General features: G+C 36.5%; 2 protein-coding genes across 2 annotated transcripts in view; one reads left to right on the plus strand and one right to left on the minus strand.

The window, feature by feature from the left end:
* The window catches only part of LOC112158534 (protein eva-1 homolog A), an 84,041-nt gene extending 73,918 nt beyond the window's left edge, over positions 1 to 10,123 (minus strand). Inside the window, exon 1 of the mRNA XM_024291975.2 lies at positions 9,823 to 10,123. Coding sequence (XP_024147743.1) covers positions 9,823 to 9,931 — 109 coding nt within the window. The 5' untranslated portion in view covers positions 9,932 to 10,123. The remainder of the gene's footprint in view (positions 1 to 9,822) is intronic.
* Positions 10,124 to 10,537: 414 nt separating this feature from the next.
* Positions 10,538 to 14,005, plus strand: mrpl19 (mitochondrial ribosomal protein L19). The gene is made up of 6 exons (XM_024290497.2): positions 10,538 to 10,686; positions 10,846 to 10,945; positions 11,044 to 11,162; positions 12,314 to 12,448; positions 13,414 to 13,595; positions 13,713 to 14,005. Exons 1-6 carry the CDS (start codon positions 10,608 to 10,610, stop codon positions 13,935 to 13,937), a joined length of 840 nt encoding a protein of 279 aa, XP_024146265.1. The 5' UTR covers positions 10,538 to 10,607; the 3' UTR covers positions 13,938 to 14,005.
* The last annotated feature ends 12,765 nt before the right edge of the window (positions 14,006 to 26,770 follow it).

Genomic DNA, 26,770 nt, shown 5'->3' on the forward strand with positions numbered 1-26,770 from the left:
TAAATCCGAAAGTCCGAATTGGAGAAAAAGAACTATTAAAGCTTATAATTAGAAAAAAATGTGACTGTCAGGGTTATCAGTTAAAATAAAGTTTTTTTTCGAACAATATGACACGACTTCAAGGACTTCTGGTTCCTTGCCATTGATGTTTGCACCGAGATCCTCTTGAATACAAAGACTAGTCAGCATCGTACTTTTCTTTTGATCCTGAAACTCCTCCTAAACCAGTCCTGCTTTATATCAGGAGACTATCGTTTTCCATGCAGGAGTAGACATAAGGAGTCTTAAAAAGCTCCTAATAAGCAAACTTTCAAGCCAAAAATGGGATCACTTGTGTGCAACTGATGAGAATCTCAAAAATATAAAGACAAGGACAAGCATCGGGCAATCAAAGAAACCTCTACATGGTTGACTGGACTAGGGAATTCTCACCCCGGGCTACCACGGCTAGCGCCACGGCTCCGATGCTACGTTGGAGTGGTCTAGCTACGGCAGATGATTCCCATTGGATACGGGATGGCTCTGCTGCTGACCTTGCGAAACTCCACGTAGGTTCACAGAATAACCTTCAATTTATTACGATTTCGGTCGTTAAAGGGTAATCAAACAATCAATTAACTTTTTTTGGCTGTTGACCTCTAAAAATGGGGTTTTAAAAGTAATGTCTGCTGGTAAATTTTCACAATTTAAAATAAACTTGTTTGATTCCTGAAATTTTTGCCTAAAACTGTCTATGTGCTGCCCCCTACAGGTTGAAACGAGGTATTACAGTTGAATTTTGTGATTGGCTAACTGGTGTAAGTCGACCCGCGTCGGCGAGAACAGCGAAGCTCACTCATCAGTGTTGACGCTGATAGCGGCGGAGGTCGCCCCTCGACGCCTTTGGAGGGGGCGGAGGGGGCGGAGCTTTCTCCGCGATGTTGATTGCGAGACCAGCGGAACATACTTCTCGATGGTGACGCCAAGAACAGCGGGGGTCGCCCCACTCAGAACGGGCTTGCTCGCTAAACCGGCCATTGAAAGACTGGCAGACGAAGAGCCGCTGTGGGATGGGGAGGCAACCTGCTCGGGTTTCCGAACTTTATAATTTTTTTTTATTATTTTCATCGAGACAACAATAAAAAAGATCCTTTAGTGACCTCAAGCTAAACATACTGTCAATCACATATCCAGACCACACCTCCTCCATTCAGCCCACCTACCCTAGCCCCGCCCCCTTTTTGGAATTTTTCAAATCTGGGGTGAGAGTGGGGTCAGCCTCTAACTGTTCTGTTTGGTTACCCTTTAATGACTCCAACTTCACAAAAAGTGCTACAACAGCTTCGGCATCCGGTGAAAAGTTGAACCCAAAGAAATACATTCGGTCAGATCGCAGAAGTCGGACATGATCGTAAGCATTGGAGGTTCGCCTCGCACTTTTCTAAGTTATGTAAAGACTCATCCATCCGTTTTAGTTTAGTCCGTGTCAAACTTACTCAAATAAGTTTATTTGCTAAATAATAAATATTTCCTTCTCCCACTACAAGTAGCATCATGAAGAAATACCGTAATACATGTGATTTTTGTTGTAAGTAACCTCAATGTTATGAAGGATGTGTGTACCACAATCTATGGACGCGTTAAATGTAAATGATTATGCTGTAATACACAAAAAACATATATCTCTATTTGCACATCATTATATTCTTCAATGGTTTAAAGGCTCCATTCAGCTATTTAAATCTGCTGAGCCTCTTACATCCAACAAGCAGTATTTCAATCCCTGGAAGAGGCGATTTGTCGGATTTACAGCAAAAACTTTCTGGGTAAAGGTGCTAATGCCCCTAATTTCAAACTAATGGTGATGTAACACAGTTAAACCGCAATAACACTTACCTTAATCGGAATTTTTTATGTCCAATTTTATGGTAGCTTGAACATGGTTTTGCCCTTCATCATTAGAATTGATCATTTTCAGGAATCTTAGTATCAAAACCTTCAGCTTGTTAAGGACATTACTGCTTGTATTTTTGGTATTCATAAACTTTATAGTTGTTGATATATGGAGTAAAATATATCCCATAGGACATGAATGAAAAAGTCTTCAAATACCCCAATTTTAAGTAGTTTGGCAACAATTTAGAGGTTAGCTTATATTTTAGCCACTGGCTAACGTTTTTGACTAATTTAGATTACTGAGGAATTTTAGGCAATTTTGAACTTAAACAACAAGCTAGCTTTTTTGGCTAATTTGCCATCTACTGAGTTTTTTTATGCTAATTTGGACTTTGGCTAATATTTTAGAAATATGCTAACGTTTCTGGATAATTTGTTATCTGCTGGGGTTTTTAGGCTAAGTTAGAGTTAGCTTCTATTTTAGCAACATGCTAACGTTTTTTGACTATTTTGTCTAATGAGGAATTTTAGGCTACTGCGGAAATACGCTATTATTTAAGGAATGTGCTAGCTTTTTTGGCTAATTTGCAATCTAAGTTTTTTATGCTAATTTGAAGTTTGGCTAATATTTTAGCAACATGCTAACGTTTCTGGATAATTTGTTATCTACTGGGGTTTTTAGGCTAAGTTAGAGTTTAGCTTCTATTTTAGCATCAAGCTAACGTTTTCAGACTATCTTGTCCAATAAGGAATTTTAGGCTATTGTGGAGATAAGCTAGTATTTAAGGCATGTGTTAGCTTTTTTGGCTAATTTGGCATTTACTAAGGTTTTTTCATGCTAATTTGGAGTTTAGCTCGAATTTAAGCAACACACTAAATATTTGTGCAAACTTGGCATAGAATAGAGACTTTTAGACAAATTTACTACAATTTTTTCTGAAATTTGGGTCATCTTCAGCGCTTTTTCATAGTTCCTCAACAAAATTTACACTCTTTTAGCAAATTTAACATTTTGTAATTAGCTTTTGCATTTTCATAGACTACTCTCAGCGAAAAACATTAACACTAGAATTATCGCAGGTAATGCAACTTTTTTAATTTTAGATTGATCTTGTCAACACTTCTTAAAATGTATTGGATAATACATTTATATGTAAGAAAAATATCGATTCAGTGAAATATCGCAATACTTTTTTTATCGCGATACGTGAATCGATTTGAAAATAGCGATTTTTTTTCTAAATTACCAAAAAAAAATTATTGGTCAAATAGCAACTTTTTCATGAAATATAACCGTAGTGCTTAATGTTCTGATCATAAATAACATGTTTTTTACTTTTGTGAAAAATATGTTTAGATCATTCTTAAGTCATAATTTACTGTCTTGGGATATTTATTGTATCATGACACGTGTATCGCGATACGTATCGTATCACCAGACTCTTGCCAATACACACACTCTAATTTAAAAGCTATAAATGAAAAATATTGCTAAAAATTCTCTTTGGAACGACTTTGAAGCCGGCATCTCTGTCCGACTCAGCTGATGGGGATAACTTCATTTCCGCTCGCCGGCCTTAAAACGAGCTTCCCTTCCTGTTGTAAACACTCATCTCTCATCGCTGACACCACTCGCTTTTCCCACCGCAACGTACGGCTCTGCTTTTAGTGTGTGTTTATTTATGAGCTCATTGTACCCTGAGGGAAGAGCGCTCACATCTTTCATCCTTACCTCACTGGACGGAGCACAATGTGTTGATAGCATCCCTGAGCTGTGTGCTCCCAATAGGATTTACATTTCTATCAAGTTATGAAAAGAGTTATTGTGGGCAGAAAAAAATAGTTTTTTTTTGGTTATGAAAACAAAAACTAAGCAGATTTGTTTGGGATTCTGAGCCAAAATTCTAATTTATAAAACCTAATAATTATGAAAGATCCACTCCGATGTGGCATTTTCCCTCATATAGAAAGAAAATTATGCTTAAAACTGTATTTCTAAGTATTCTCATTTACTTCTCTTCTGCTCTATCATTTATTATTCAGCTATCTATGCTTCTGTTTGGTGCAGTGTTATTCATGTGTTGTTCCTCTTGGAGTGGGAGAGATTTCAGATTCCATCGCCTGTGTTTCTGTTCTTGGACGTGGACCTCACCTCTGGCTCGTCGTGGCCCAGTTCTATCTAAATAAATAGACATAATTTATGAAAAAAAATAGACATAATAAATATTTATTATTTTTAAAAAAAAGATAATGAACGCAAATCCAAATTTCTTAAAGGCTAAAGTAAAACTTGTTCTATGTTTTATCAGTTGAAAATGAGCCCAAATGGCTCTTTTACTCTTCAAATTCGCCGAACCTTAAAATAGATCAAAAGAAAAGTAGAGTGGTACTTTAAATTCTGCTATTCTCTTCCACAATTTATTGACTCTGCGCATTAAATGGATTTGAAAGTTGAACTTTAACAAGCTTAGTGTATTGAGCTGCCTTCAGCCAACCCTCCTTGGGGAAACATCCTTCACCGAATCCTCTCTGAAAGGGACACGCTGCCTATTCAGGTTGAAAGAAAAGCGGCATTATGCCGGGTCCTCGCTGTCCGCCTCGCCGCCCGCCTGCATCTCGCCAGACAAAACAAGTGGGAGGCAGGAGTTGTTTAGACAGAGCTCACCTGGCACAAACGCAGACACAGAAACAGTGATCAGGCGAATGCGGGGAGGAGCGCTGGCAGCAGAAGGGCGTGGAGGAGGAGAAGCAGCTGTGGCGTTTGTAGAGAGGGGAGGTGAAATGACCAGGGAACACGTGGCTCATCCAGATACTCAAAAGTCGAGACTAAAGTGTGTGGGGGGTTAGAGCTCAGGATCATAACCCAGGAGTTGCCTGTGGGAAGGGCTGCCATTATTAGTCGACTGATCGACTATTAGATTAGTTGACGGCTAATTTAATACTCGATAGGTCATTACTTTATATTATATGGAGTCACAGTGTAGTAAAGTAAAGTTATAATGGTGTTCTGCAAGCTTTTTGACTTTTTTAGGTTTTGTTAGGCTATTTTTAAGATTAGCTTGTATTTCAGCCACATGCTAGCTGTTTTGGCTAGGATTTCCTTCAGTTGTTTTAGGCTATTTTGGAGTTTAGCTAATATTTCAGCTACAGGCTAACTGTTTTGGCTATAATTTTTCTTCAGTTATTTTAGACTAATTTAGAGTTTAACTAATATTTCAGCTACATGTTAGCTACTTTGGCTAATTTAGGTCTTTTTGTTTTTAGGCTATTTTTGGAGTTTAGCTAATATTTCAGCTACATGCTAGCTGTTTTTGCAAACTTAAGCTTTGTTTTAGTTTTTTAGACAATTTGGGATTTAGCTAATATTTCAGCTATATGCTAGCTGTTTTGGCTATGATTTTTTTCAGTTATTTTAGGCTAATTTAGAGTTTAACTAATATTTCAGCTACATGTTAGCTACTTTGGCTAATCTATGCTTTTTCTGTTTTTCAGGCTATTTTTGGAGTTTAGCTAATGTGTCAGTGACATACTAGCTGTTTTGACTAACTTAAGCTTTTTTGTTCTTTAGGCCGTTTTGGAATTTAGCTAATAATTTCAATTTTAATTCAATTTTATTTATATAGCCCAAAATCACAAAGGAATTTGCCTCATTGGGCTTCAAATAATCCAGCCACATGCTAACTGTTTTGGCTAGGATTTTTTTAGTTGTTTTAGGCTATTTTGGAGTCTAGCTAATATTTCAGCCATATGCTAACTGTTTTGGCTATGTTTTTTTTTGTTATTTTAGGTTAATTTGGAGCTTAACTAATATTTAAGCTACATGCTAGCTACTTTGGCTAATTTAGGCTTTTTATGTTTTTCCGGCTATTTTGGAGTTTAGCTAATATTTCAGTTACTTGCAAGCTGTTTTGGCTAACTTAAGCTTTTTTTTGTTTGATTTTTAGTTTGGTATTTAACTAATGTTTTAGCTAGCTATCAGCTTCAGAGTTTTCAGCTATTTATTTCAGCAACTTCAGCTATCATCACTAGCATCTTCAGTGGCCAAACTCTGCTTACAGCTATTTCTAGTTCTTAGTTAGTTTAAAGCTAATGATGGTTTAGATGTGTGCTTTACATCTACTTTATGCATGACCCAATTAGTCGACTAATCGGAAAAAATAGTTGGTGATTAGTCGACTATTAAAATAATAGTTTGTGGCAGCACTACCTGTGGGGCAGCAGAGTATATGGATTTTCACGTCTGAGTGTGCGTTCGCCCCACATCCATTGATTTTAGAACTAAAGAAACACCCAGCTAATCAACCGCTGAGGATAAACGAGGCTCAGTCATAAACCGTACAGCTGAAAGTCTCCGGGATTCGAATCAGCATCTGCTCGTGCCAAAAATGAGTGTTTATTTTGATCTGCTCTCTTTTAACAAAAACGTGTGTGCCGAGGGTCAACAGCGGGAAAACAAAGAAGAAGACGGATGATAACCAACACTCCCACTTACTATGGGTTGACCTCAGTTGACCCCGTGGCCCCTCACAACCTCTCATCCCATTGACTGAGATCATAAAGGGGTTTTTGCCCCACAGCCTTTTATGAGGAACGAAAGTGGCCTGACAGTAACCCTAGATTTGAACAGAAATGACCAAACATGTTCTTATAACGAGAGATTTGGAGAATCATCACCCGGATTGACCGATTCTGGACCACTTTTGTCAATAAAAAGATGCCATCTTTGTCTAAATTTCATTCATAATGAAACAAAACTCCATTCAAACAGCTCAAAAGAGGTTGAAGATTTGCATATTCATGCAGCAGAAATCCGGCATCATCCGGCCTTACAGTTTTCCTTTCTTGCTCAATTAATCACTAATCTCCGCGCTGGAAACTCACAACGAAGGCTTTACTAGCAGCTCATTAGGCTGCGCCAAGGATGCTGGAGCCATGCAACATGCATCTGCTCTCTAACACCTTTCACTCTATAGGCTGCTGCTTCCAATGCATTAGGCCCATTAGAGACCAATTAACGGTCAAACAGAGGTCCCTCGCCGTTTTACGGCATCATAAACAAAACCTGCCAGGCTTGCTCTGGGCTCAACACAGAACAACTCTGTTTAGTAATGTGCAGACTAGAGCTGCCACGATTACTCGACTAATCACTATTAAAATAGTCGACGGCTAATTTAATAGTCGATTACTTTATATTATATGGAGTTAGAGTGGTGTCAAAACTTTCACCTCATTCAGGATATTACTGCTTGTATTTTTGTTATTCATAAACTTTATAGTTCTTGAAATATTGAGCAAAATATGCACAACAGGAAGTGAATGAGATCGCCTTCAAATTTAAGTTGATTAGCAACAAGTCTTTGAACATATTCATGGGCTATTTTCTAATCTTTTATCATTTTGTAACAATAATATTTGCCTCCTTGAGTTTCTTTTAAAAGTGCTATATAAATCAAATGTATTATTTTTATTATAGTAATTTTCAAAACATTTGGAGTTGAGCTAACATTTTAGAAACATGCTAACAGTTTTGGCTAACTTGTTATCTGCTGAGTTTTCTAATTTAGAGTTTAGCTTCTATTTTAGCAACATTTTTTACAAATTTAGTTTACTGAGAAATGTTGAGCTATTTTGAAGTTTAGATCATTTTTAAGCAAAGAGCTAGCTTTTTTTAGCTAGTTTTTTAGGCTAAATTAGAGTTTAGCTTCTATTTTAGCAACATGCTAACGTTTTTGACTAATTTAATTTACTAAGGAATTTTAGGATATTTTGAAGTTTAGCTAGTATTTAACCAATGTGCTAGCTTTTTTGCTAATTTGGTATCTACCTAGGGTTATTTATACTAATTTGGAGTTTAGCTAATATTTTAGCAACATGCTAACGTTTTGGCTAATTTGTTATCTACTGATGATTTTATAGGGTAATTTCAAGTTTAGCTTCTATTTTAGCAACAGGCAAACATTTTTGACTAATTTAGGTCACTGAGGAATTTTGGACTTTTTTAGAGTTTAGCTAGTATTTCAGCAATGAGCTAGCCTTTTTTCTAATTTGTTATCTATTGGGTCTATTATGATAATTTGGAGTTTAGCCTGTATTTTAGCAACAGGGTAACATTTTTTACAAATTTAGTTTACTGAGAAGTTTTGGGCTATTTTGATGTTTAGATACTTTTTAAGCAAAGAGCTAGCTTTTTTTTTAGCTAGTTTTTAATCTACTACCATTTTTTAGGCTAACATTGAGTTTAGTTTCTACTTTAGCAACATCCTAAAGTTTTTGACTAATTTAATTTACTAAGGAATTTTGAAGTTTAGCTAGTATTTAAGCAATGTGCTAGCTTTTTTGCTATTTTGGTATCTACCTAGGGTTATTTATACTAATTTCGAGTTCAGCTTCTATTTTAGCAACATGCTAACGTTTTTGGCTAATTCGTTGTCTACATGGGGTTTCATAGGCTAATTTCGAGTTTAGCTTCTAGTTTAGCAACAGGCTAACATTTTCGACTAATTTAGGTCACTGAGGAATTTTAGGCTTTTTTAGAGTTTAGCTAGTATTTTAGCAACAAGCTAGCTTTTTTGCTAATTTGTTATCTACTGAGTTTTTTATGCTAATTTGGAGTTTAGCTTCTATTTTAGTAACATGCTAACATTTTTAGCTAATTTAGTTTACTTAGGAAATTTAGGCTTTTTTGAGTTTAGCTAGTATTTAAGCAATGTGATAGCCTTTTTTGGCTCAAGGTTTTTTAGGTTAATTTGAAGTTTAGCTCATCTTTAAGCAACACACTAAATGTTTTTGGCATGTAGATTTTTAAGTAATGCTACAAAATTTAGAGAAATTTAAAGCGCTGTTTCATGAATTTTCAGTCTTTTAGCAAATTTAACATTTTGCAAATAGTTTTTGCATTTTCACTAAATCCCTGCAGCAGTTAAAGTCAACTATGTCACCATTTTCAGGAAAAGCTTCAGCATTTTCATACTAGCATAATTGCAGATAATGCAACTTTTCTTGTTTAATCTAGTTTTAATACCAGAAACTAATGAAGGAGAGAGGCTGCACAATTCATTAAAAGTTTAATAAACTATCATAATATCATAATTGTCTTTATCAGTTAGTTTAAAGCTAATGATGGTTCAGATGTGTGTTTCACATTCAGTTTGCTCATGACCCAATTAGTCGACTAATCGGAAAAAATAATCAGTGATGACTCAACTAGTAAAATAATCGTTTGTGGCAGCACTAGTGCAGACATAAAATGTGAAAATGTCTGCTTTTTAAAATGTTTATGCAAACTTTCAACCTCTTTGTTATCATATCTGACTTTTTTTAAGCAATGTGTGATGTATAGATATAACTGTTCTTTGAAAGAGTGATGAAAAATGATAATGTGTGCTATAAACTATCATTTCCAAAACATTTATTTGAATTTTTAGGTGCATCTGCATGATTTTTAATCCATAAATCATTTTTTTTAAACTACAATTCCCAGAACCCCATGCATTCACATTTAAAAAGCTCCAAATGTCCACTTTAGATGTAAAATAAGAGTAAATTAAATGGTTTAGAAATGTCTTTTATGGAAAACAACTTTGCATTGTTGGTCAGGATGATCCTGCTCCTTGATGAGCCCACAAACTATGTCCAAGCAGAGAAGATAAGCACAATGTGGGTCTTTTTTTTCTGCATGTTTACGTTGTGTGCCAGTCTCGGTTTATGAGGCAAACATTGGAGTGTGCATGCTCCAGCACGCCGCAGGCACGGGCCATCCAAGGAGGAGAGCTGGATGCGACGCAGGAAGCTGCAAACTACTTTTAATTGTTTGTTTCTTTATGATTAATTACTCTAAAAGTGAAATTTGTGCGCAAGTTTGCAGGAATTATGAAAAAATGATGTTTTTAAGGATCAAATAAGAAAAAAATATATATTTTTTTAGATAAACAAACACAAATGTCCAACCTGACAGGTCTGCAGAGCCCCTTGTGAGATCACAGATGATGGCCAAGTATGTTATTCCCGATAGGAGCGCAAAAGTGACGGCTGAGACTGTCCCATCTGAGAGGATCATCCTTGAAGCCTCCAAGTTTTTGAGTTCCTCCAAACCATCAGAAAGTCCCGCCGCAGCGAAGAGCGCGAGGTGAGCAGTCGCAGTCCCGCATCCTCCCGCCGTCCGTCCTGCTGGGGAACGGGCACCGAGCTTTCCTCCTCCGAGGCTGGAGTCGGTCCACGCACTGCAGTGAGAACTCCCGCGACTGCGTGTTGCGTTGAGGAAGCAGCAAGTCCACCTGCAGGCGCGACGCTCCCACTGCGCGCGTGCCCTCAAAGATCCGGACGCGCGCGCTCACGCGTCAAAACTTCCCACAAGCTGGATTTTGATCTTACACTTCTTTTAGGTCAGTTCACTATATATATAAAAAAGTATACATATTTGAAAAAATTGTATTTTTATGAATACATTGAAAACCAAAGTTGTTACTTACTATATATTTATTTGATAATTCTTCATAAAAACAAAATAATTTTAGTTATTTTAGCTAAACTCATAATAATTTACCATCTCCGAATACATAAAATGCAATTTCTGACCAATTTTCCATAAATCTACACATAATAAAGCGTAATTCTAAAATGAAGCACAATTGCACCATCTTGTGGCAGATGAGTGAAACTACAAGTGTCTAAACAGCGGTTGAACCCTTTTTGAGCCATTGCGGCTTCCGTAAAGCAACAACACAAGGTCAAAAATGGCAGCCTGCACGAGAGGGCTCAAAAATCTTTTCATTTCGAAGACGTTTTGTCGTGTTTTGCAATTTCAAGATGAACGTAAGTAAAATAAACATTTTAAAACACATTTTAATATACTTTTAAAGTGTTTTAGAGTGTATTTTTTATGTTTTATATCCACTATAAGCTAACAATGCTAACAGTAGTGTAACATTAGCTTAAACGTCTGCTTTACTGACAACTGTATTCTTTTTTCAGGGTTTTTGTGTACGTCTGTGCTTCGTTGTGCTAATAAATTCGTCCCTCCATCCAAACCTGTAATAATAGACAAAACACAGACGACGGCGTCATTGCGGAAGTGAGTGTTTCCTAAATAAATAAATGAATCCTAGCAAAGTTTCACGCTGATTTTATGAGATTTTGTTAAAATTTGTGATTTTTTTTTTCCTCCATCAGATTTCTGAGTCCAGAGTTTATTCCTCCCCGGGGGAGAACTGACCCCTTCAAGTATTTCATGGAGAGGAGGGACATGGTTCGCAGGAGGAAGTCGCTCAATATTCCTGAATTCTACGTGGGTAAGAAACTAAACAAGACAGGAATCCTTAAAGGAAGGAAACAGCAAGGGGTTTGCCATTTAGAAATGATTGGAAAATGATTTATTCATAGAATGTGAAGCAGCTGGGAGGAAAATGAACTGTCAGAGGTCATAGGTCACAGCCAGAAAAGATGCTCCGATTGAGTCACTTTCCTGAGGTTGAAGAGTTTAAGGATGTGTTTTCATCCGAATAAATGGATAAGCGACTGGGCAAGAAACGCAGGAACTAATTAAACATTTAAAATTTGCCTGAGTCTTTATAATCGCTCTTCATTGCTTCTCTTTAAAGCAAATCTATGGAGAGAAAATAGACTAACTCTGATTTGTGTGAACGTAATCATATAATACATTTTGTACACAAATGCAAAAAAAAAAAATGCAATTTACATATGCGCAAATTAAAATTACAACACTTTGAAACTAATTACACACACAAATCTTTAAAAATTGCACACAAATTGCTTGTAAATCACACACAAAACCTCAGTTACGCACAAATCTGGAGTGAGACTCTACTCAAATCTCAGAGATTTAAGTGATGCGTTTAAATACGACTAGAATGCTGGGTCATCAGAGTTTTCTTATCAGCCGTTTTGAACGTTCTTAAACAGATGTGCCCAATAATTAATATAAAAAAGTCTAAACAAGCGTTTTTAAAACCAGTTGTTGTGCACCAAAATGCTAAATGCCCACCCAGAAAAGGAAGTATAAGAAGAGCTCTTTAACCACAAACATGATAAGAAGCGACAGTTTTGGTTTAGACATTGGTAATGAATTAATAAAATGGGAAAAAGGCGAAATTGGTCTTAATTTTTTAGAAGTATGGCTTTAAAAAGGTCTTGAAAATCTGAAATTTAACTTGAAACTTGTAGGAACTCTGTTGTGAGAAACATCAGTTTTTACTTTAGGTAGAAAAATATTTTCTAGGAATAAAAATAATCATCTTCTATATTGAAATGTTTTAAATCAAGAAAATATTTCTAAGGTGGAAATACGTCTTTTTTTTTTTTTTTTGTCACCTCTGAGTATGCAGTGACCCTTTAGGAAGTTTCTGTTCTCTCGTCCTCTGTGGCTGGATCTGTCTGCAAACTGACTTCTGACGTTTCTGCTCATCATACTGTCCGCCTACAGGAAGCATCCTGGCGGTGACCATGGCCGATCCCAACGCCAGCGCAAAAACGAATCGCTTTGTTGGAATCTGTATCCAAAGAGGCGGGAGAGGACTGGGAGCAACGTTTGTCCTGAGGAACATCCTCAATGGTCAAGGTCGGTTTTCCAACAAGGTTGTGCAGAAATTGTGTTTGTAATAGTGTAATAGTAATAGTGCTGCCACAAACGATTATTTTAATAGTCGACTAATCACTGATTATTTTTACCGATTAGTCGACTAATCGGGTCAAAGTGGATGTGAACACACATCTTAACCGTCATTAGGTCTAAACTAACTAAAAACTAGATATATATCATTACCTACGATAATACTAGTGGGAATGCAGTAAAAGGAATTTGGCATCTGAAGATGCTGAAATCAGTTGCTGAAAACGCTGAAGCTGATAGCCAGCTAAAATATTAGTTAAATGCCAAATTAGCCTAAAAAAAACTTAAATTAGCCAAAACAGCTAGCATGGAGGTTAAATATTAGCTAAACTCATAATTGGCCTAAAAAAAACAGAAAAATCCTAAATTAGCCCAAAAAAAAGCTAGCGTGGAGCTGAAATATTAGCTAAACTATAAAATAGCCTTAAACAAAATCCTAAATTAGCCAAAATTGATAGCATGGAGTTGAAATATTAGCTAAATTCCAAAACAGCCTACAAATCTAAAAATAAATAAATAAAAATAAAATAAAATAAAAAAGTTAGCCAAAAAAGTTAGCCAAAAAAGCTAGCGTGGAGCTGAAATATTAGCTAAACTATAAAATAGCCTTAAACAAAATCCTAAATTAGCCAAAATAGCTAGCATGTAGCTGAAATATTAGCTAAACTCTAAAATTGCCTAAAAAAACCCTTAATACATGCCAAAATTGTCCAAAAATCTAGCAGAATGCCAGTATAACTTTCAATATTACTACACTCCTACTCCATATGATATAAAGTAGCGACTAATGGACTATTAAATTAGTCATCAACTATTTTAATAATCGATTAGTCGAGTAATCTTGGCAGCTTTAGTTTGTAATCCAGTCAAATCAAACGTTTTGGTCATCCGGTGAAACATTTGTGTTTGTGCAGGAGTGGAGATCTGTTATGAGCTGTACAGCCCTCGCATCCAGTCAATCGAAGTGCTGAAACTGGAGAAAAGACTCGATTCCAACCTGATGTACCTGAGAGATGCAATGCCCGAGTACAGCACCGTGGACCCCGAGATGAAGCCGGTGCCTTTCTCCCCGACGGGAGAGGTCCCCGTCAACAAGGTGAAAGGAGCCACATGTTTTTAATGAATAGGAAATACAATCTTTGTCAGTCATTTTACTGATCCAAATCTTCAATCAGAAAATAAAATACATAATATATTTTTTTCTGTTTCTCAGTTAAAAGTAAAAATGCGTCCCAAGCCGTGGTCCAAACACTGGGAACGCCCGCAGTTCAACATCCAGGGCATCCGCTTCGACCTCTGCATGACGCCAAAACAGATGGAGTTTGTGCAGAAGAAATATGCCAAACCGTGGGAGGAGTACGACATGCTGAAGGAGTACGACACCTCCAAACTGGAGGAGCAGATCCACGCCGAGGTCCAGCAGGACATGAGCAAGTGAAGACCATCATTCAAGACTGGAAACGGAGACATGAGACTTAAAAATAAACTTTTTTTAAACCAATTGGAGGAATTGTGGATAGTTGTGTCCTTTCTTCTTTTCTTCCATCAGTTTTAAATTATTTCAACAAAGCTATCAAACTGTACAAACTTTGGATTGATTTGTGCGCCTCTCCCTCCTCCTAGTCGCTGAAGATGCTGAAAATGGTGACACAATCTACTTTAACTGCTGAAGGGATTTCCTGAAAATGCAAAAGCTATTTCCAAAATGTTACATTTGCTAATAGACTGGGAATTTTGTAAAAGAGCTATAAAAGAGCGCTGAAGTTGATCTAAATTTCTGAAAATTTCTAAAAAAAATTGCTTAAAAATCCCTAATACATGCTTAATCTGCAAAAATATTTAGTGTGTTGGTTAAATATGAGCTAAACTCCAAATTAGCCCGAAAAACCTAAGTAGACGCAAAGCTAGCCTCCAAAAAAGCTAGATTGTTGCTTAAATAGCCTACTACCTATACTCAAAAATAGCCTAAAATTACTCAGTAAATTAAATTAGTCAAAAACGTTAGCATGTTGAAAAATAGAAGCTAAACTCCAAATTACCATTAAAAAACTCAGTAGATAACAAATTAGCCAAAAAAAGCTAGCTCGTTGCTTAAATACTAGCTAAACTCCAAAATAGCTTAAAATTTCTCAGTAAACTAAATTAGTCATAAACATTAGCATGTTGCTAAAACAGAAGCTAAATTCTAAATTAGCATAAAAAACTCAGTAGATAACAAATTAGCCAAAAAAGCTAAATAGCCTAAAAATTCTCAGTAAACTAAATTAGCTAAAAACGTTAGCATGTTGCTAAAATAGAAGCTAAACTCCAAATTACCATTAAAAAACTCAGTAGATAACAATTTAGCAAAAAAAGCTAGCTCGTTGCTTAAATACTAGCTAAACTCCAAAATAGCTTAAAATTTCTCAGTAAACTAAATTAGTCATAAACATTAGCATGTTGCTAAAATAGAAGCTAAACTCTAAATTAGCATAAAAAACTCAGTAGATAACAAATTAGCCAAAAAAAGATAGCTCGTTGCTTAACTACTAGCTAAACTCCAAAAAAGCCTAAAATTCCTCAGTAAACTAAATTAGCCAGTTCAAATTAGGCCAGTGGGAGCATGTACGGTAGATGTTAACTAGAAGTGTCACCAGGATGGAGCCTTGGGGAACTCCTCATGTAATTTCTGTTGGTTCAGATGTGAAGTTCCCAATTGACACAAAATATTTCCTGTTTTCTAAGTACGTTTTGAACTAGTTTAGTACTGGCCCAGCAAGACCCACCTAGATTTCCAGTCGCCTGAGTAGTATCGCGTGGTCGACTGTAGCACTGACATATTCCCACTGTCTGTATTCCAAGCTCAAATACTCAAATACAAGCTAATCTCTAAATTAGCATTAAAAAAAACCTCAGTAGAGGCCAAATTAGCCAAAAAAGCTAGCTAGCTAAACTCCAAAAATAGCATAAAATTCCTCAGTGAACTAAATTAGTCAAAAACGTTAGCCTGTTGCTAAAATAGAAGCTAAACTCTAAAATAGCTGATAAAAACCACAGTAGATAACAGATTAGCCAAAAACATTAGCATGTTGCTAAAATATTAGCTAAACTCTTTAAATTTACTATGAAAAAATCATAACATAGCCCATGAATATACAGTATTTAAAGGTTTGTTGCTCATACTTAAAATGTTGAAATTTGAAGACTTTCTCATTCATTTCCTATGCAGCATATTTTGCTCAATATTTCAAAAACTATAGTTTAGGAATTCCAAAAATACAAGCAGTAATGTCCTGAACGAGCTGTACGGTTTGATATCAAGATTGCTGAAACTGCTAAAAGTGTGATTGAGATTTTATATGCCAAAAAAGTACAAAAAGGAGCAGGGAAATCACTATTGTGTGAATGCTTACTAAGCATATGACACAATTACATTTGTATTTTTTTCCATTTCAGTGCAAAAACCCCAAAACAAGAAGTTTATGACTTCTACCAGTAGGTGGCAGTGCTCTACCATCTACCTTGTATCCTTCAGTGATTGCATAACAGCATCAAAAGTGAGTCTCATCCTTTAAGTTTTTGATAAATGTGTTTTATTTGATTAATATAATAAAAAAAAGTATTTGTATATGCAGTTTGAGTAATGCTTGCTTTACAGAAGAAGCCGCCTGGTCTTCAGACAGAAAAAGCAGCTTCAGAGATGGCGCTGGAGAAACACCCGGTAGTGTTTTACTGTTGTGGATGGAAAATTGTGGCGTTGAGATGGTAAGCTGCAGCGTCAGTCGGGTAGTATAAAAACACTTGGACTCCGTATGTTATGTCTGCTCTCTGTGAACGTGTGTGTGTATAAACAGGCTGAAAGAGTCCCTGCACTCTAATTTCTCCATATTACAGGATGAGACGGGAGAAAATGGGTCTCTAATGCAGGCGTAGCAGATGTTTGCTGAGCTCATTACGGACCACACAGATTCCTTTGAGTAGGAATGGAGGAAAACAACAGAAGTGAAGACTGAGTTTTACGGGGGAAGCTGTTGCTTCTTTTTTCAGGATTTTTGCGTCTGAAAGAATCCGTGCACCTGTCAACCAGACCGTCTACGATTGAATCCGGCTAATGCCGAGGTGTCAAACTGAATCGCACAAGGGGCCAAAATCCAAAACACATCACAGGTCGCGGGACGAATAAGATAAACATTTATTGAACACTCTAAATGTTTAAAACTTTAAAACAGTAACTTTTTAACATATTTATGAACTAGATATATAGCATAACCTGAGATAATGCTAGTGTAAATGCTGTAAGATGAATGTGGCCCTAAAGATACTAGTGCTGATAGCTGAAGATGCTGAAATTGATAGCTAGAAACGCTGAAGCTGATTCTGAAAACACTGAAGTTGATAGCTGATATCACTGACGCCAGTGGCTGAAAACGCTGACGCTAATAGCCAGCTAGCATATTAGCTAAATGCCAAATTAGCAAACAAACAAAATAAATAGCCTATAGCTGAAAAAATAGCTAAACTTCAAAATATTCTACATAACCAAAAAAGCCTAAATTAGCCAAAATAGCTAGCATGTAGCTGAAATATTAGCTAAAATCCAAAACAGCTTGAAAAAAACAATAAAGAAAATCTTAGATTAGCCAAAACGATAGCATGTAGCCAAAATATTAGCTAAACTCCACAATAGTTTAAAACAGCCACAAAAAGACTCCTAGCCAAAACAGCTAACATATAGCTGAAATATTATCTAAATTCCAAAACAGCCTAATAAAATTAAACAAAATGCTTAAATTAGTCATAACAAATAGCATGTAGCTGAACTATTAGCTAAAATCCAAAACAGCCTGAAAAAAAAAAGTCGAAATTAGCTGAAGCAGCTAGCATGTAATTGAAATATTAGGTAAACTCCAAAACAGCCTAATAAAATTAAAGAAAACCCCTAAATTGGCCAAAACAGTTAGCATGTAGCTGAAATATTAGCCAAACTTCACGATATCCTAAATAACTGAAAAAGTCTAAATTAACCAAAACAACTAGCATGAAGCTAAAATATTAGCTAAACTCCAAAATAGCGTAAAAAGCAAAAAAAAAGTCTAAATTAGCCAAAACAGCTAGCATGTAGCTGAAATTAACAAAAATCTTAGTTTTAAGATTAATGCCAATTTTTAAAACTTTAAAAATGTAACTTTTTAACACAATTATGAATAATAAAAAGGCAGGAATATTATTCCAGAATAAATCAACTGAAACCTTAAATAATTTATAAAATTTTACTCTTCTTAACAATATATTTTGTCAAAATTATAAAAGTTAAAAATGAGTGTAAGATAACATCGAGCCATTAATAACAAGAAAATAAAACGATCAGGAGGGCCGGATCCGGCCCCCGGGCCTTGACTTTGACACATGTGGGCTACCTGCTCAGTCAGACCTGACCTGCAGCAGAGAATAGTAACTCTCCTAAGTGTCCGTCCTGCACATTGTCATTACCCTGCCCACTGAACCAGTCGGCCCTTTCACCTTTTCATTTCTCACTCTCAGTATTTCTGTTTTGGACTGATTGATGCTCTGACGAGGAGGCAGTAACACAAATGTTTATCCTGCAGCACATTACCGGGTCTTCAGAGGCATTCCTAGGCACCACCACTGGACTGGTAAACCCGTTTGAGCCGCACGGTTACGCACGCTTCGTGCCTCCCTTGCCCTCAGGTTGACTTTTCCTGCACCTGGAGGGAAGTTAAAGCCCCTCGGCTGGAAGAGGACATCAAACACAAGTCCCCCTCCCTTCACTTCACACACATATTGAGCAACTTGCAGACGGGCTATCATATCAGCCTACACCGCAGCCAGACACCTCAAACAGTGCCAACTGTAAATGTCTGGAGCAGCCAGTCTGTCAGTCCTCATGTGAAACTAGATACGCTCCATTCACGCTTGCTGTGAAACGGGGACAGAGCATGCAGGTTTGTCTAATCCCACCTCTTGATAACAGTGAAGCATGGAGGGCTGATGATAGCTACAGCACTGTGAAGGTCAGTGCAGGAATGTGGGGAGGGATGCGCTCCTCTGATCTGCTTCCCTCCCCTCTGCTGGCGTTCCCAGAGCCTCCTCTCTCACAGGAGGGCAAAGCTTGAGCTTTGAAACACTGAGAAATTGGAAAGGATGTGATGCAGGGTGTGAATCGACTCCCACAGACTCGGATCCCGATGTGCTTTTTGATTGTAATCTCCGGCATTGTGTCTGCAAATCAGCTCCACTCCGCGTCTGCACGTATGACAAGTGCAACGGGATAGCGGGCCACCCATTGGCCCCCAGGTAAATTACACCCTGTCATTGTGTGTACATGCATGCGCGCTGGCGTATGCGCGCGGCTCAGGGGCCACCCGTAGTTCTAGGTAAATTACACACTTGAGTTTCACCATATGTTTGCAGTGAAATGACACGGCCGTCTGGTCCTCTCCCACTGTCCCACGGGGCTGATGGGAGCTCCTGCTGCCCTCGCGCTCTTTGTTACGCAGACAGCCTGACTGTGTGACAGCTGTTAGGAAGCATTACATTGGAAGCAACTGATAGATAAAGCAAAGCACACAAATAGGAGTCTCTTTGGTCAGAAGTGGTTGGAGGGCATTTCAGGTTAAAATGTCAACGTAGATCAGGGGCGTAAACTCTATCGCACCGGGGCCAAACTCCAAAAACACACCTGAGGTACCGGGCCGAAAAGGATACACTTCTGAACACACTAAAATTACATTTTTAAAACTTTAAAACCATCAATTTCTAAAGATATTTATGAACTGGATATGTTGCATTATAATGTTAGTGTGAATGTTGTTAGCTGAATGTGGCTACTGAAGATGCAGGTGCTGATAGCTGAAAATGCTGAAGGTGATAGCTGAAAAAGCTACAGTTAATAGCTGAAAACACTGAAACTAATAGCTGAAAACACTGAAGGTGATAGCTAAAAAAACTAAAATTAATAGCTGAAAACACTGAAACTAATGGCTGAAAACACTAAAGCTAGTAACTGAAAACGTTGAAGGTGATAGCTGAAAACGCTGAAGGTGATAGCTGAAATCACTGAAACTAATAGCTGAAACCACTGAAGGTGATAGCTGAAATCACTAAAGCTAATAGCTGAAAACACTGAAGGTGATAGTTGAAAAAGCTGAAGTTGATAGTTGAAATCACTGAAACTAATGGCTGAAAACACTGAAGTTAATAGCTAAAAACGCTGAAGCTAATAGCTAAAAACACTGAAGGTGATAGCTGAAAAAGCTGAAGTTGCTAGCTGAAATCAATGAAACTAATGGCTGAAAACACTGAAGCAAATAGCTGAAAATGTTGAACGTGATAGCTGAAAATGCTGAAGGTGATGGCTGAAATCACTAAAGCTAATAGCTGAAGATACTGAAGTTTATAGCTGAAAATGTTGAAGGTGATAGCTGAAAACCCTGAAGGTGATGGCTAAAATCACTGAAGCTAATAGCTGAAAACACTGAAGTTTATAGCTGAAAACACTGAAGGTGATAGCTGAAATCAATAAAACTAATAGCTGAAAAGGCTGAAGCTGATAGCTGAAAACAATGAAGTTGATAGCTGAAATCACTAAAGCTAATAGCTGAAAACACTGAAGGTAATAGTTGAAAAAGCTGAAGTTGATAGTTGAAATCACTGAAACCAATGTCTGAAAACACTGAAGCTAATAGCTGAAAACATTGAAGTTGATAGCTGAAAACATTGAAGTTGATAGCTAAAATAATCACTGAAGCTAATAGCTGAAAAGGCTGAAGCTGATAGCTGAAAACACTGAAGTTGATAGCTAAAAAACACTGAAGGTGATAGCTGAAGTCACTTAAGCTAATAGCTGAAAACACTGAAGGTGATAGTTGAATAAGCTGAAGCTGATAGTTGAAATCGTTTAAACTAATGGCTGAAAACACTGAAGCTAATAGCTGAAAATGCTGAAGTTGATAACTGAAATCACTGAAGCTAATAGCTGAAGATACTGAAATTTATAGCTGAAAATGTTGAAGGTGATAGCTGAAAACGCTGAAGGTGATAGCTAAAATCACTGAAACTAATAGCTGAAAACACTGAAGTTTATAGCTGAAAACACTGAAGGTGATAGCTGAAATCACTAAAGCTAATAGCTGAAAACACTGAAGGTGATAGTTGAAAAAGCTGAAGTTGATAGTTGAAATCACTTACACTAATGGCTGAAAACACCGAAGCTAATAGCTGAAAAGACTGAAGGTGATAGTTGAAAAAGCTGAAGTTGATAGTTGAAATCACTGAAACCAATGTCTGAAAACACTGAAGCTAATAGCTGAAAACATTGAAGTTGATAGCTGAAATCACTGAAGCTAATAGCTGGAAAAGCTGAAGCTGATAGCTGAAAACACTGAAGTTGATAGCTGAAATCACTGAAGCTTATAGCTGAAAAGGCTGAAGCTGATAGCTGAAAACACTGAAGTTGATAGCTAAAAAACACTGAAGGTGATAGCTGAAATCACTAAAGCTAATAGCTGAAAACACTGAAGGTGATTGTTGAAAAGCTGAAGCTGATAGTTGAAATCACTTAAACTAATGGCTGAAAACACTGAAACTAATAGCTGAAAATGTTGAAGTTGATAACTGAAATCACTGAAGCTAATAGCTGAAAATGCTGAAGCTTATAGCTGAAAACACTGAAGTTGATAGCTGAAATCACTGAAGCTAATAGCTGAAAACGCTGAAGCTGATAACCAGTTTTATGATAACCAGCTTAGATGTTATTTAAATGCCAAATTAGCTTAAAAAAGTAACTTAGGTCAATAAACCCAGCTAGCGTGTAGCTGAAACATTAGCTAAACTTCAAAACAGCCTAAAAAAATCTGAGTAAATGCCAAAAAAGTCAGAAAAGCTAGCATAATGTCAATTTTTCTAACTTTAAATGTAACTTTTTAACATGATTATGAAAAAAAAAGGCAGGAATATTTTTCCAGAAAAAATCTACTTAAACATTGAATAACTCTCAATATTTTGCTCTCAATAAAAATATATTTTGCTATAATTATACAAGTAAGAAATAAACGCACAATAACATCAGGGCAATAAAAAAAGATCTGGCGGGCCGGATATATTTACCCTTTCACACGTGATGTAGAGTATTAAAAAAATCCTCCAAACCATGAAATTCCTTCAGTTATATGTTTCTTTAGCCTAAACAAATGAAAGAGTTGAATTACCTGCAGTTGTTCTGTCCTGACAGCAGTATGGTGTGCAGACAGCTGCATAATTTAATGCCAAAAACTAGAGTTCCCTCTCATGGGATTCATTACGCTTCTCGATAAATGGTCCACGAATCAATTCAAAAGACTGTTTCCATTTACATAAATGGATACAATCCAGAAATGAATTGTTCATTTAGCATTTAAAGCTATAAATAAAAGTGTATTTTAACATAAAATCTATTTTTTCATTTTATTTTAAGCAGCAGAAACAAAATGATTTTGACATAACATTAAAACCGGACATTTTTAGTTTTTTCTAGACATTTTTGAACCTTGTGGTTAGGTTAGGTTATCATATGTTTAGTGCACACGTCCCTCAATGTGGTTCACCTTTAGCCAATTCTATTAGAAGAAAGCTGATTGGACGTCTTTGTGTTTGCATCACATGCACTGTACATAAAAAAGGTAAAAACAGTGAAAAAACACAACAGGAAGTTGATGAAGAAATTGACTTACGATTGATTTAATACGTTTTTACCAACATAATCTTCTTCATATCTTTGGTTATGGCGATTTTTTTGATTCATATCTTTATGTTTTACATACTAAAACATACTTTTGCAAAGTTTGGGCAAAGGGCATCTGGCTGCATGGCGCCATAGGCAAAAAATATATTTAGCGCCCCCTACAGGATCTGAAACTTAGACGTTCCAGCTGGGACTCAATTGCATCACAATATTCCAGAGCAAAGGATGAGCATTTCAAATTGGAAAAAAAAAACTAGATTGTTGGTTAAATTCGTCTTTTAAACCAAAATGCGACCAAAAAAAACATATTTTTACCAAGTTGTGTCAATTATGATTGGGTGAAGGTGTGTGCAATAAACATACGATAACCCTTTTTTACTAAAACATTGTAATAAATGTCAAAATTCCTTAAAATGACACACTTTTAAAAAAAAAAGTCTAAAATGCACATTTTTGTGTTTGAGAATATGTTTAATACATTTACTTAAAAAGTGCCTCAATAAACAAAAATTTCTCCATTAAAAGACATTTTCTTCCCAGTATCTTTATTGATACGATCAAATCCACATAGAAAATCTGAAAACACGAGAAAGACAAATAAACATAGAAGTATTTTTTATTTGTGACCAAACTAAATACTTTTTGTCCTTGTTTTAAATCCACTGGATGCTTGGAAACTAAAAAACTGCATTTCCTCAAGAAAACCGTTCAGTTCAAGCCTCAGCTCTGAGCTATAGGATCAATCTAACATCAAAGTAGGATTTAATAAATATCCACTTGCGTTTCAGCTTAAATTGATACTGAGTTTGCTAAATAAGGCGGGCTTTGGGGCTGTGAGGCTGCGGGGGTAACAAGTACTGAGAGGCACAGTAATCCAGTCTTCGTTTTGAGTCCATTTGGAGGATTTGTTGACATTCAGTAGAATAAGTCGAGTCACCAGCCTTATCCTTGAGCCGTGGAGAGTCCTTGGCGGACTTGTGAAGTCGTGGCATTGTTGTGGCGTTCTTCCATCACCCTCGGTCATATGATGGACCGTGACCCGATCAGAGCCCAAATTGATTCTTAAATCTTTTGTTTGATGATAATCCGGTTGGATTTCACATTATCAGACAATAAAGAATGGGCTTTTTACCGTTGACATGTTTGGATCATTCCAGACATTTTCAATCACAATCTCCAAGGTGACGCGTTCTTTGCGTTTTTTTCATGATGAAACATTTGAAAGTACGCCTTTTGTTTGGGACAGGCCCTAAAAGTGTCTGCAGTTTCCCCGTCCCGCCTCTGAGGGGCGCCCTCATCTTTCCCTATCAGCAGCTTTTCTCCATCCAGCTGGAGTTCTTCTCTCCTGAGCTGTAATTGCTGCTCTGTCCTGGGAAAAGGAGGGAGGAAATCCCAGAGCTTTCGCCTCGCAACAATGACAATAAAAAAGAGGTGAGGAAAAGAGGAAGAAAGCATTTCAGCTGAGATGAAAGAGGGAGGGAGGATTAGGAGTGGAGGGGAGGTGGAGGAGTGCGGGCTCAGGAGTGCAGAGAGGTAGGGAGGGAAAGATGAAGGAGAAAGCAAAGCAGGAGGGATGGTGTTAGTGATGGTAGTAAACTCTCAAGTTTATTAACCTCATTTAGTTGAGAGTGAAGGGAAAAGAGGAGTGTGTTCATACTGTGAACGCAGGGCTGGAGTTTCCTAATGAGGGCTTGAAACGCACACACTTTTCTTGACTTCATTCCCTCGCTCACACCAGATCCACCTTGATCTGGTGCCAAGTCTGCAGGCGGAGCCGGCGTTCACGGGACTGGGTATCGCCAACTTCATCTAACTGCCTCTGTTCATTTTATCAAGCAATTTACTGAAATTGCTGCTGATATTCATAGAGGGAACTGAGGCACACAATCATTTGATTCCCAGCCAAGCCGAGGATTGTGGGTAGCCCCGAAAACTTTCATTTCATTTACATGTTTTACTTGCTTGACTTTGGATCGTTGGAAGTAGTTCTAAGAAACTAAGGGAAGGTTCACTGTGACGCCAGTTGTTCAACAAACAAACTACTCACACGAAGTAACAAACATATTTGTTGAGTTTATCTGACTCATAAAACTCCCTTCTCTGATGTCAGAAAAATGCAAACTTGTGTTGAAGGGAAGCTTGATAAGACGCCAAAGACCAACTGCCAGGTGCTGTTCGTCAAAAGAGATCAACGGCAAACGTTCAATGACATTTCAGTTCCAGAGTTTAACTTAACTGGTACATCCTCTCCTGGACTGGAGCCGTATTTGTACTACTAATATTTATTTAGAGAACATTATTGTACACATTCTCATTTTTTCTAAATAAAAAAAAGATTCTAATTTGAAATTAACTTTAATTTTCATTCAAATCATGTTGTTCACCAAGTCACCACTAGGGGGCTGCCATCAGGGCGTGTTAATGAAATCATAGCAGATCAATAATCAATTCATGAAAATATAAATCCACCTAGCACATAAAGCTAAAGTGAGCTAGCTTGATGCTAACGTTTAATGGAACTTCCCATAGAAAGGCTAATGCTAACGCTCGGTCGACCTAAACAAACATTGCTGACTAAATTAAAATTGTTATTAACTCAAAGACATAAATTTTCCAAAGTAACTATTGCTAGTCTAGGGTTGTCTAATCACTATATAGTGCGTTCGCCATTTTCTACTGCTGTCTGAATCTGCTAATTCCAAAATCGAGTGCTCTTAAAATTTCCCAGAAGTCTTTGCAAAAAACTAGGACACAACATAAAACATAATTTTTTACTCATACTTTCTTCTTCTTCTGGTATAAGGTGTAATGCTATTGCACTATCGCCACCTAGTGGCCAAACTGAAACACCCAAACGAGTCAAAAAATGCTTAATGAAGAAGAAAAAAAACATATAAAAGTCAAACTTTTAAGAGAAAAATCCAACATTTATGAACAAATTAAATAATCCTGAAAAACATTTGACACAGAACACGATTCATGCTTCAAATTCAAATCTGCTGCCTCTTTTGACGAAATTTGATGCTCAATGCTGGTCCAAAAATGTGTTCATAAACTAGACACTTCCATTTCTCGAGAAGTTTTTTAGCCTCATCACTACAGGAAGGAGGATTTGACTGTATGTCTTGTTTAAAATGCAAGGAAGATACAGATGATCTTGAGAGGTTACGTTTATTTATTTTGAAGAACTCTACAGAGGCATCTATAATCTCCATGTTTTTATAGGCTAATTTAGAGTTTAGCTAATATTTTAGCAACAGACTAACGTTTTTGAATAATTTAGTTTACTGAGGAATTTTTGGCTATTTTGGAATTAAGCTAGTTTTTAAGCAATGTACTATTTTTGTTGTTTTGGCTAGTTTGGCATCTACTGAGGTTTTTTTATGCTGATTTGGAGTTTAGCTAATATTTTAGTAAAATTGCTAACATTTTTTGGCTAACTTGTAATCTTTTGACGTTTTTATCAACTAATTTAGAGTTTGGCTTTTATTTTAGCAACATGCTGACGTTTTTAGCTAATTTGTAATCTATAGTTTTAGCTTTAGCAACAGGCTAACGCTTTGACTAATTTAGTTTACTAAGGAATTTTAGGCTATTTTGGAGTTAAGCTAATATTTAAGCAATGTACTATTTTTTGTTGTTTTGGCTAGTTTGGCATCTACTGCAGTTTTTTATGCTGATTTAGAGTTTAGCTAATATTTTAGCAACAGGTTAACGTTTTTGAATAATTTAGCTTACTGAGGAATTTTTGGCTATTTTGGAATTAAGCTAGTTTTTAATCAATGTACTATTTTTTGTTGTTTTGGCTAGTTTGGCATCTATTGAGGTCTTTTTTTACGCTGATTTGGAATTTAGCTAATATTTTAGTAAAATGGTTAACATTTTTGGCTAACTTGTAATCTATTGATGTTTTTATAAAGTAATTTAGAGTTTGGTTTCTATTTTAGCAACATGCTCATATTTAAGCAACACATGTATTAGGGTTTTTTTTTTTTTTTTAAGCAATGGTATTACTTTTTTCCAAAATCTATAGGTAAACTTCAGCACCTTCTCAAAGTTCTTTAACGAAATTTCCAGTTTCTTAGCAATTTTAAGATTTTGCAATCAGCTTCTGCATTTTCAGCAACTACTTTCAGCCAACAGATTGCAATTTTTCTAGTTTTTTATTATATTTGATTGAATGGATGTGCCCAAATGGTGGAATATCTTTGACCTCCAGGATTCTGTTAAATTCCAAACACTGCTACAACTTTGTTGCCACCTTTTAACAATTGCGTTTTAATTTTTTCCCCCTTTTATTTTAAACTTTAATTAGTGGAATGGTTTCCGTAAGTCCTCTGGTTTCTATTTTAAATATTTAAAAATGCAAATAACAGTTAGAAACACCACAAAGTAATAAATATACTTAAAAAATATATATATAATTTTAATTTTCTCACAGTTAGGAGAGGATAAAACATTTTTATTGAGCATATACTCCACTGCAAAAACAGTTTTGCCAACTAATTGATTCATCCTGATTGTTTCTGGCTCACGCCCGCTGACCACTAATG

The sequence above is a fragment of the Oryzias melastigma genome, linkage group LG24 (genome assembly GCF_002922805.2).
Source record: "Oryzias melastigma strain HK-1 linkage group LG24, ASM292280v2, whole genome shotgun sequence".
In the NCBI taxonomy this organism is placed as follows: Eukaryota; Metazoa; Chordata; class Actinopteri; order Beloniformes; family Adrianichthyidae; genus Oryzias; species Oryzias melastigma.